The sequence below is a fragment of the Hydra vulgaris genome, chromosome 10 (assembly GCF_038396675.1).
Source record: "Hydra vulgaris chromosome 10, alternate assembly HydraT2T_AEP".
NCBI classification, from domain to species: domain Eukaryota; kingdom Metazoa; phylum Cnidaria; class Hydrozoa; order Anthoathecata; family Hydridae; genus Hydra; species Hydra vulgaris.
Window position 1 is genome coordinate 25,637,501 of NC_088929.1, and position 12,500 is coordinate 25,650,000.

The 12,500-nt window shown below is 26.9% G+C and overlaps 2 protein-coding genes across 3 annotated transcripts in view; both read left to right on the forward strand.

Annotated features, from left to right (window-relative positions):
- Positions 1-1,814, forward strand: part of LOC100202504 (tubulin-specific chaperone E) — a 57,361-nt gene extending 55,547 nt beyond the window's left edge. The window contains exon 17 of the mRNA XM_065807612.1: positions 1,633-1,814. Within this exon, the coding sequence (XP_065663684.1) occupies positions 1,633-1,722 (90 nt within the window). The 3' untranslated portion in view covers positions 1,723-1,814. The remainder of the gene's footprint in view (positions 1-1,632) is intronic.
- A 3,317-nt stretch (positions 1,815-5,131) lies between these two features.
- The window catches only part of LOC101239598 (centlein), a 55,586-nt gene continuing 48,217 nt past the window's right edge, over positions 5,132-12,500 (forward strand). Inside the window, exons 1-3 of one of the 2 annotated variants that reach the window (XM_065807616.1) lie at positions 5,132-5,299; positions 5,433-5,500; positions 6,694-6,782. In XM_065807616.1, the coding sequence (XP_065663688.1) occupies positions 5,215-5,299; positions 5,433-5,500; positions 6,694-6,782 (242 nt within the window). In that variant the 5' untranslated portion in view covers positions 5,132-5,214. The remainder of the gene's footprint in view (positions 5,300-5,432; positions 5,501-6,693; positions 6,783-12,500) is intronic. The other variant, XM_065807617.1, reaches the window with a different exon arrangement.

Sequence of the window (12,500 nt, forward strand, 5' to 3'; positions counted from 1 at the left end):
CCTCAAAATTGGATTTGTCGCTAAAAATGACTTTGGCCCAGTTTTCTACAGACCAGTGAGGTCTTTCTCTATACCACTTAAATCTTTTTAGGCGATCTGAGACACGCAAAAGTGGTTTTCGAGGCAGCGACATAGCAATCTAAGTCTTTCTTATTTGGGCATCTTCGTACAGTCCATCTACTAACACTAACGTTACCAGGCGTATTTGTAAACCCTTCAGCAAGTTCGCGGTAAGAAGTTTTAGAGTCTTGTCTAACCTTTCGATAGAGATAACTTTGCTCTCTTGAAGTTAGCTTTAAAGGCCTACCAAGCCTTGGTAAATCTTTGACATCATTATGTAGCTCGTGGTTTTTCAATGTTGTTTGTACGCATTTAAGCAAAACATTGCACATTCAAGCTATTTCTTGTTAGCTTTTCGTTTTATCTTTTAGCAGACCAACAATTTGCCATTGTACCTTGTCTGAAACAGCTTTTCTGCTCATTTTTGTCTTTTTACTTTACCAAATAATTACCAATGCGAATAACTCAAGATATAAAAATGATAATTTAATTTTATTTTTGCAAGAATGTTTTTGTAGTTCAAAAGAAATCAACCACCAAACTTAAGATCGCTTGGATAACATTTTGTTGAGATATTTCAACTTGAGTTGTTAAATTTTAGTTGATTCTATATTTTTGCTACATTAGAAATACAGGTATGTTCTAATTAAATTAATAATTACTCAAGACTGGTTAACCTAAAAAGTTCTAATTATATACCATTCAATAAAGAACCAATTAATTAAGACATTTAATACGTTTTTAATCGTATTAATTAGTTGGTTTTACAGATAATTGTGAAAAAAAACAAAAATTTCACACAAACAAAGTAGTGACTATATTTATACAATCCACTGTATATATATGAAGACATAAGTGGATGAAGGCATTATGTTACTTCAATATGGAAGATAACTGGAGTTAAAGTTTTAAACACATTTTTTCTAAATACTTTTTCATAGCAAAGATAAGTAAATATTTATGAAGCAATATAGTAATCAAAATAGCATTATTAATGGTCTTTTGATTACTATATTGCTAAGTCTTTTAGCACCTACATCCATGTTTATTGTTCCGGGTAAATTGATGAGTAACATAACTCCTTCATTCACTGTGAAAATGGTATGTTAGCACATTTTTGTAGAGTGTTATTAAGTTGATGTGAAAGACTCTTACTTAAAACCTTCATCTGCATAAAAAAGTTTATATGCTGAAAGATGTTCCTTTAAAGATTCATGTTCAGATAACTGTATTCCTGTGTGTGCATAATCAGAAAATCCATTTGATGTTAATCTTATCTTTATATGAAAAATATAAATATATATACGTTTATATATACATATATATACATATATATACATGTATATATATATATATATATATACATATATATATATATATATATATATATGTATATATGTATATATGTATATATATATATATATATATGTATATATATATATATATATATATATATATATTTGTGTGTGTGTGTTTGTGTATATTTATATGTATAAATGTTCACCTATAGTAAATCTAAATAATATAATATGTAATAAACAATATATTATACATTATTTTTATTTTTTTTAGGTATTAAGAGAAGTTATACTAGATGACAACATGAAACAGTTAGAATATTATTCAATGAATTCTGGTGATATTGTTTACTTACGATTATAACGATTTCTCAATTATAAAAAAGAAAATTAATACAAACAGAATATTATATTTTTTTATTGTCTATTTAAATGAATAAATATTTAAAATTTGCTCTTTTTTAATTCTTAGTTACACATAATTAGTACATAATTCTTAATTACACAAAATTGGTTTGTAGCTTGCCATGTAATTTTTTAGTAAATATTTGTTTTCATGACGATACTTTGATATAAATTTAGATCATTTATTAAGTAGTTCATCAGGTTTTGAATAAGAAGTAATTGCAAGTTTTTTATTTAGGTAAAGGTGACACTTTTTTGAAATGTTTGAATAAGGGGGAACGAATTTTAAAACAGACCAAGCAAAAGTGGGGGTTTGCCTGATGATTGTGGAAACACATGAAACTCTGAGTTGCAAAGCTATATTATCTATATTATTATAACATTAGCTATATGCTGATTCCTGGTACTGTGGGTAACAGTAACACACACACACACGCACACACACACACACACACACACCCACACACACACACACACACATATACAGGGTGATTTAATCAAAAGTATAAACTTTAAATTAACATAATTAATTTTTTGATTGCAAATACATTACATGCGATAGTACATTTTAAAGCTCATTAAAAAGGAAATTTAATGTTAATAATTTCAAAAAAATTAAAATAACAGTATAGCCATGAGATACGATATTCAAAAACGCATATTTTTAACAAAAAAATTGGTTGAGTTGAAGAGCGTAAGTCTGGTTCAGAGAGCTTATAGAAGTAAATTTAAGAACAGACCATGTCCAATGGCAACAGCTATCACAAAATTATCTAAAAAATTTGATACAACCGGAACAATACTTGATTTGCCACCAAAACCGAGGAATGAGCGAGACATTCGAATTAATGCCAGAAATAAGCTGAAAGTACTCTTCTTCGAAGATCCTACATTGTCGATCAGAAAAGACTCAGTTGATGTTGAAATTTCATACAGCCTTTGCCGTGATATTCTTCTCAAAAATTTACAACTCAAACCATATAAATACCAGAGTGCTCATCAACTATTGCCACTTGATTATGAAAAAAGGGTCATTTTTGCTCAATGGTGGCTGGACTTGGAAAAGGATGTTCACAAATGGTTGATCACTACAGATGAAGCCTATTTTTACCTTACTGAGTTGATCAACAAGCAAAATAACAGAATGTGGCTGAATGAGAGACCTGAGGATTGGATAGAGAAACCGTTGCACGAAGTGAAAGTTTTGGTTTGGTGTGCCATTTCCTGCCGAAAAATCTACGGACCCTACTTTTTCGAAGGAATGGTAAATCAGCACAATTACCTGGATATGCTTAAAATTTTTTTCTGGCCTAAGCACTATAGAGTTGAAAGTCACAAAAAATACTACTTTCAACAAGATGGGGCTACTCCGCATACGGCTAATATGGTTCAAGAGTGGTTACAAAGTAAATTTGGGGAGAAATTCATTACCAAGCAACAATGGCCTCCACGATCACCAGACCTCAATCCATGTGATTATTTCCTATGGGGTTATCTGTCTGAAGTTTATAGGCCATTACCGAAGACTTTGGATGATTTAAAAGAGAACATCATGAGAGAAATCCAAAAAATAAACACTTCGGCTTTGGAATCAACGTTTTTGAATTTTACAAAAAGATGTCATTTATTAATTGAAAAAAATGGAGGTCATATTGATAAAAAATAAAAAATAAATTCTTATCACTCAATTTCCTTTTAATTTATCTTTAAAATGGTGTATCAGACTTAATAATCCGATTTGATCTACAATTTTTATTCAATTTTAAAGTTTATACTTTTGATTAAATCACCCTGTATATATATATATATATATATATATATATATATATATATATATATATATATATATATATATATATATATATATATATATATATATATATATATATATATATACATATATATATATATATATATATATATATATATATATATATATATATATATATATATATATATATATATATATATATATATACATATTAACATTTTATATTGTTTTTTTGTTTTGTTTTTTTATTTTGCAGTTGTTTTAGTTTTTCTTTACTGAATGATTTAATTGAGAATTAATGCAGCAGAGTGGACATATTGACTGACTATTTAGAGATAGGTGCTGCATGTGGTAAATACATCAACTGACTTGAGTGTACACACTTTTTTTTTTAAATTTCCTTTTTTTATAAAAAATCTTTTAATTAAAAAAAGAAGTTTTAGTTTTATTCTGGTCTTGTTTTTTAATGTTTTTTAAGCCAGCAGATATGAAAAATTCTTCGGACAACTACACAAGAGTTATTTATATCTATATATTCCTAAAGTTTGACATCTAAACTTACTAATTGTGGTAATAAAAGGCTCTTAATGACTCTTTGTGTTTAAAGAAGACAAAATTAAGTACACTTTATGTCAAAACTCTACAATTTAATTGAGGAAACTAATTAAATTTTATTGTTTTTTAAAAAACCACAAAAACACAACTTAATAAACTAAAACGTTTTTTAATTTTCAATAATAAAAAAAAAACAATTTACTGTTTACATACATTGACTGACAAATAGGTAGAACATGTGAGGTGTGCTGCTACATTGACTGACAAGTAATTTGAACATGCAAGGAGTGCTACTATCTTCACTGACAAATATGTAAACATACGAGGAGTGCTGCTTCATTAACTGTCAAATAAGTAGAACATGCAAGGATTGCTGCTACATTTATTGAGGGTTTTAGTTTGGGCAATCTAATAATTAAAAAAGAAACTTTAAACTTTTTAAACTTTTTTCAGTCTTCTAAATTTTTTTTTTTTAAACATGAATTTACATTTTATGGTAAAAATTAAAGAAAATGAAAATAATACAATGATTATACATATATATATATATATATATATATATATATATATATATATATATATATATATATATATATATATATATATGTATATATATATATATATATATATATATGTATATATATATATATATATATATATATATATATATATATATATATATATATATATATATGTATATATATTATATATATATATTATATATATATATTATATATATATACATATATATATTATATATTATATATATATATTATTAATTATAATTTGATCATTGAAAGGAATAATAAAATGATCATGCACTTAATAAAGTTTCAATTTTTTTATATCTAGTAGCTTTTTTGAAGTAGTTTCTTAGTGTTCTCTTTTTCTATTTTTATTTACATAATATCCGCTTTGTTATTTTATTTATTTTCAAATTTTAAAATTTTAATCATAATTCTAACATTTTAATTACTAAAAAGTTTCCTTTTTCGTGAGTTGTTGTTTATATTGGGTTATGTTTTATCTCCTCATATCTTTCAGCAATAACCTGAGGTTTTTTTTGCTTCACCTTTTCTACTCAAAATATACTTAAAAAATACACTAAAATACACTTCATTAAAAATGTTATTCACACAAAATTATTTTGTTACAGAAAAAGTATTTTATAAAACTTTCATGGATGTTGAAAAAAGTTCTTGCCCTGTAGGTAAGAAAAGATCAGTTATTTTTTGTTGTTTATTAAAAAACTTTTTTAAACAATTTAATATCATTATTATAAAATTATAGTAGAGTTTACTTATGAAGAATTGATGATACAAAATATTATTATAAAATTATAGTAGAATTTACTTATGAAGAACTGATGATACAAAATAAATCTCTATCAGAAGAATTGGCTCTTTGTCAAGTATGGTTTTTTGTTTGTTATCTTACTGTTTGGTTTTATTATTTTATTTTTTTAATCCAGGGATTTTAATTGCATTAAGATAAATATAAGCAAAATATCCATTTAACTTATTTTTAATGTCTATTTTGTTGCGTTTTATTTAACAAATGTGTTCAAGAAATGATAAAAGTTTTAGTTTTTCACTAAAAATAATCCTTTAATTATATTTTAATGCTTTAATGCTGATTCCAAGATGGAATCAGAAATAAAAATGACAAAACAGTTATTTTACTTTAAATTGACATCTTTTATCAAATTAACATTTAAAAATCAAATTGATTCAGATGTTTTCATGTAAAAGTCAATTTATTTTATTTAAAGCACCAAGTAAAAAATAAACCAGAATAAACTGAAATGATTCTAAATGTAAGCAATGAAGTGAGAAAAACTTGGTGTTTTTAGATCAATTGGTGACTTTAAATCAATACCTAACATTTAAAAATCATATATATTTAGTTGTTTCAAAATTTAATTCAAGCTTGGGTTTATTAATTCATGCAGCTTCCAGATTACCAAAACAATTGCTAAAGATGGCACATATTGTTCTTGTAATAAGCCACATGGAACTGGTACATTATATGCACCAGTTGTCAAGACGCATCTAAATAAACTTGATTTAACCCAAACAAAATCAGCAAGAATTATGTCATGCTTACATGCCAATGCTCATCCGACCCACTAATTGAATCACTTAAACTAGATTCTCTAAATAAATAGCTACATCTTTAAAGTGGTTTGATCTTTTCTAGAAAAAAAATTGTCATCCAGCATTAAAAGAAATATTTACAGTCCTCTAAAACAATTTTATCATAATAAGAACCTCCTAAACATGTCATGGGAAAAAAAAAATTCTGTATTACAGGAGTGAAGTTATATAACAAAGAATATCTTCCAAATTGTATACAACATATCAACAATTAAATTTGAATGTAGTTTTAAAATGAACATGAAATAAACATTTAACTATAAAATTCAAATAAATTTTCATCTTATAGTTATAAACATGTATATCATTAAAACAAAAGCTGTTAATTGTGTTTTATTTAGTTTACTAAATATCTGTTAAAACAATAACAAATAATTTTGAAAATTGCAAAGTTATTTATTGTTGCTTCAGAATTAAAAATACAAAATATATAAAATTTTGTTTTTAGAAAGATAAAGACTTTGTGTGGGATCTATGGAAAAGCTTGCAAGAAGAAAAACCTGATATTACTGAAGTTATATCTAAAGTTGTTGAAAGGTATTTCAAATATTTAATTTGTGAAAAGAGTATTGTAGTTGTACCAGTGCTCAAAATAAATGTTGAATCCTCAATATATATATGTATAATATCTATATATATATATATATATATATATATATATATATATATATATATATATATATATATATATATATATATATATATATATATATATATATATATGTAGTGATGCTGTTTTGAAGTGCATATGCTATCAAGAAATTGCTTGATGAACTAAGTTAGAGCTATAATATAGTAGAAAAAAAACTATGTGATTTTCACAACTTTAAATTACATGCTATTGCAATTATCAGGTGAAACACAAATATAGTTTTTTCGTTAAAAAATTGTATACATTTGGAACTAGTTACGTAAAACTATACATAAAAAACCTATACATAAAAAACTGTTGTTACAACCACATTTATCTAATCTTCAGGTTTGTGGTTGCTTAATAGAAATTTCTTTTAAGCAACATAGCGTCAAATATTCACACATTTCGTTTTGCTAAATATTAAAATTTTATGTGTTTCCAGAATAATGGGTGGTTACTAAAAATCCGGACAAACTTTCATGGGCAATTACTCCCATAGTTTTTATGGTAGAGATTAAATAAAACTATCATTAAAAAGAGTTTTTATTTATTTATTTAAATTAAGTTTGTCTTCAACCAGCCTGTTTCTTCGGATTCGGCCAACTCTAACACGAGTTGACCCAAAAAGTGAAAATATAAGGTTAAGGTCAATTTTTTTCAGGCAAAGTTTTATTCTGGTTTGTAGTTGCTTCACATCTTTTGCTTGCCAGTTACTCTCATACACTTTGCCTTTCAAAATAGCCCTAAAGTCTTCTATTGGACGACACTCTGGTACGGCTGGCAGATTGTCAACTTTTTTGATAAAATTGATGTTATGAGTCTCATAGCAGTTGGTCACCGTTTTGGCATAATGCCATGAGGCCAGGTCCGGCCAAAATATATAATTACCATCGGCATGATGAGCATTGATGAACGGCACTAATCTTCTCTTTATACAATCAATTTCATAGATGGCTTTATTGACTGCAAGGCCGCTGGGGACAAAAAATAGCTTTGAAATACCTTTGTCAGAAGCGCCAGCCAGACAAGCACCTTGGGTTCGAACTTGCGCTATTTGCGATATTTAACACTTGGTAGAGTCTTGTCTCTGTTGCTAGAGTAGTAGGTGCTGTTTCCATTAATTGTTGAGTGTGACAGCGTGAAGTAAGACTCGTCGTCAAGGGTGACCGATTTTCCTTTAAAATTACGATAAAGACGATCAAAGTTAGTTTTGATTTGCTCATTCTGGTTCTCTTGTGGATGAGGTATACCCTGTTTTGTATAACTTTTGATGTCAGTGTACTTGGCAAGAGTTTTAATGATATGTGAATGAATGCATCCATATTTTCGACCAGCTTGCCTCATCAAAACTCGATCACTGTGATCAAATATGGTTTTCAGGCGCTTGATACCCTTAGGGGTCATAATTTTGGCCACACGACCACTTCCTTGCACTCTTTTGTGCCCAGAATCATTCTCAACACGTTTGATTATATCATAGATAGTGCTTCTTGGAATTTTTTCAGCATTGAAGTGAGCTACTGTGAACTTTTTACCTTGCAATTTATTATTTAAATAGAACTCGTAAATCCGTTTTCTTACCTCTTCTTGCTTGGCCATCATTATTTTCTTAATTATTATTAATTATCTAAAAACAAATAAATTAACTTATAGAGAATTAAATAAGCTTTAAAATGGATATAAGCATGAAAAAAAAAGATTTAGCTTGTGGCATTTAAAATTCAGTTAAAGTTAGTCCGGGTTTTTAGTAACCACTCGTTAATTGAAAAAGGCTCGACAACACAACCTAGTAACACCACTTGCTGCCAAATAACACTGTCAAATAACGCATAGCTTAGTAAGATATTATATTAAATAAAATACTTGAACTGAAGGGAATTTTATTTAACATGAGATTTGAACAATCGAGTACAACTGTAGTTATTTAATTTGAATAATTATTTCACAAATAAGTTAACAACTTGTTGTTAACTTATTTGTGAAATGCTGAAATAATTCCAAGAAGCTCTATCTATTACATATTCTATTAATGGGTTAATAACTACATATTCTATTAATGGGTTCCATTAATTCCCCCTTTATTAATAAAACCTCATTTTAGAGAGAGAACAAAACAGTATTTCCAAGGCACTTAGAAAAAGTAAAAAAGACATGCAATCAAATGTTTACGAGCATATGAAAAGTTATTGTCATTAACAATGTTAATGATTATGACAAAAACCACATAGTAGCACTAAGTAGCTAAAACACAATTAACCACAAAAACTTGTTTTGGTAATGTTACCAGTATACAAAATTATTTTTACCTTAATGATGTAAAATTCCTGTTTTTTCCTAACTGTTGACTATTGATTAACACAGTAAATTTCATATCATATAAATTTACTAAATTAAAACCATGTTTCATTAGTAAGCTAACTAATAAAACCATGTTTCAATAGTAAGCTAACTAATAAAACTATGTTTTAATAGTAAGCTAACTAATAAAGTAATAACAATGGCAACTAAAAAAATAAGAACATATTATGTTTGAATTTATAACAAAATATAAAGTAATATAGAATTTAAGACAATTATAAATAGTTATAAATAGTAAAACTCATTTAACAAAAATAATTTAAAAAAAAATTGTTCTTGAGTAAAAAAAAATTAACTGTCATAAACACTGCTTGACCCTGAGTTCTTGCATGTAACACCACAACCTTGTAACACTCTTTGAATAGCAAGGATAAGAATTGCCTATTGCAAGAATTTATTAAGTTAGCAACTAATTGTTCTTGATTATTGGAGTAAAAATAGTTCTGAGACTGTAACAATCAATAGTTTACAGTATGAAAAAGTACATAAATATTATTGAATAAGAAAAAATGCAAAATAATGAAAAAAACCAAATGTATTTGATTGGTGGAAAAAACATAGTTTGAGGTCATAAAAGTTTTTTTTCTAACTTAAGTTTGAAAGGTAGTTTTAATGTTAATGATTATTTATGAATGAATTGAATTTTTTTAAATGGAATGAATTTGAAATAATAACTAGAAATGTTGACCTTTCTTTTAAAGTCCAAATAATAAGTAACACAAGCTTTTGATAGGTGGAAAAATATTGTTTGAGATAAGGGACTACCATAAATGATGTCATTAAATATAGGGGCAGGGTACTAAAAAGTTTGACAATAATTGACAATAGGAAAGGGGGAGGGGGTGATGAGACCAAAGTTATATTAATTTTGAAAAACTTTTTTTTTAAGTTTATACGAGCAGAATTTAAAGGTATTTACATCTACAATGTCAGGCCTAGTTAAGAAGCATTACGCAGCTCGCATTTTGCCTGCAAAAAGGCGATTTGCCTATGCATTCAGCAGTTTTGCGCAACGCAAAAACTTATATCTTTTAGAATATTTAAATTATCTTTTGATTGTCGTTAACGTGACGTTTATTCAGAAGAAATAAAGTTGTAAGTAAAAGCATTTAACCGCAATTGTAAACTAATAGATTTTTTGTTAAAGAAACAGTTTGTTTCATAATTTTTTTTTTTTGTTAAAAATTAGTTAAAAAAAATAAAGTGTTTTAAGTTTTATCTTAAGGAATTAAATATATAAATTCCTTTTAAATATAAGATTATTTTTAGTCATAATAGTTTAAAAAATGCACGATTTATTTTGATGAAAATATTTAATTAATAAGATATTTTGTTTATTGTTAATTCAATAATGTAAAGTTTTAATGACGTTTATTTAATTTATGAAACCAAAAACCAACTGTAAAATCATAAGAAAATAAACAAACATTATTTTACGTTTCATGAAAAAAATATTTTTTTCAAAATAAAATTTAGTTCATATTTGAAAAAAATTATAAAAATGATTTTTTAAATAAGAACATAGATTTTATTTGTAACTTTTGTTATAGTGAGAAAAAAACAAATTGTTTGTATGATTTTTAACGCGTTAATAAAATAACTTTAATTACAATGCGGTACTTGAAAAGACGCTAGTGACGCAATATAATAATTGATGTCTAGCAGCTTGTAAAACATGATGCAATGCAAACACATAAAGTCGTTATTGCAAATATGAAACCTTAATTGCTCCCAAGCAGCTTGAAGAAATTATTTTAAACAGATTGCGTTGACAGAAGCAAAATCGTTATTTTGATTGTTATCGCTGAAACAATACTGATAAATCAATAATACAAATATGGATAAAGCCACATTGCTTAACTTTTTGATGGTCTTGTATGGAAATGCTTTTCCTGATAAAAAGAAGGTTAATATCCAGAAAGAAGTCCATAGTGGAATTCTTTAAAGGAAGAGAAACTCAAGCACAAGGATCTTGAATCAAGTTTAATTAGGGTTTCCAAAAAACCGCGGTTTTGGTTTTAATTTAAAAAAACCCGCAGTTAACCATGGTTTTTGGTTTTTCTTGTTAAATAATAAAACTTGAATTAATCCATAGATTTGGGCAAGTGTGTGATGCTATCTTCATTGAGAAGTGCGTTTAATTCATTCTTAAGAGAAACAAGTGAACTTTCCAACGTTGTACATGGTCTTCAGCTAGTAGTGGTTCCTTATCATTAGAAGTAAATCCAAAAAGCCTAAACGCAAGATTTCCAGCAAAATTTAAAGTATTTAAGTAGTAAAGGAACCTTAACAACTGCATAACATTTCCATCAATTCTTTCATTGACATGCTTTTTAAATTTGAATACAATAAAAATGCGATTGATGCATGAATTCAAGAACAGTATCTGTTATCAATAACGTTGCACCTTCTCTGCTAAGGAATTCCACTGCTAGTTTTGCTGGCTCTAAAGCAGCATGTAATAAAGCTAATGACTCAAAATCTAGCTTGATGAATACATCAAGAGTATTTAATTCAGTAAATGTCTGGGTTAAATATTTCTTAGTTTTTAACAAAGGTGCAGTCATTGAAAAAAGTGAATTCCAACAATGACAACCGGTGGTGGATTTGAACTGCTGCTTGATTTTCCAGTCAAAGGACTGTTAATAGTAATTCCATGATGCAAAATATGATTCCGCAAAGTAGTTGTGGATCCACCGGAGCACCGTTACAACAGAATCTATTACAGATCTCTTCAACATCTCTTAAATTTAGAGTTTTATGGTGGGCAGCAAATTTCCAAACTGATGACATTGTTTATATATACTTTCAAAAAATTATTTAATTGATATAAACACTATTGTGATTTATTTTTATTACATACCTTTATGTTAATATTTTGTTGAACAAAAAAGTACACTAAAAATATCCTTGTGTTTTTTTTTAGGAATAAAAATCTTTAGTATAAAAGATAGGCCATCTTGTTTGAGTATTCGAATACTTTATATTCAAATATATTTGCGTGTTTTTATTCAATATTCGAACATTTATTTTGGAATACATAAATAATTTTGAAATTGAAAGTCATGTTAAGCAAAATACAATCTAAATATGTAAAATAAAAATTAAATTACTTACAAATTCAATTTTTTACACCTTTCTATAATAAATAAACATTCAAAAGACATTATACAAAAAAACAGTTTGACCGTTTTTTGGCGGTTGTTGGTTATTGGTTAAAACCAATTGGAAACCCTAAGTTTAATGTATCTAATCAATTCATT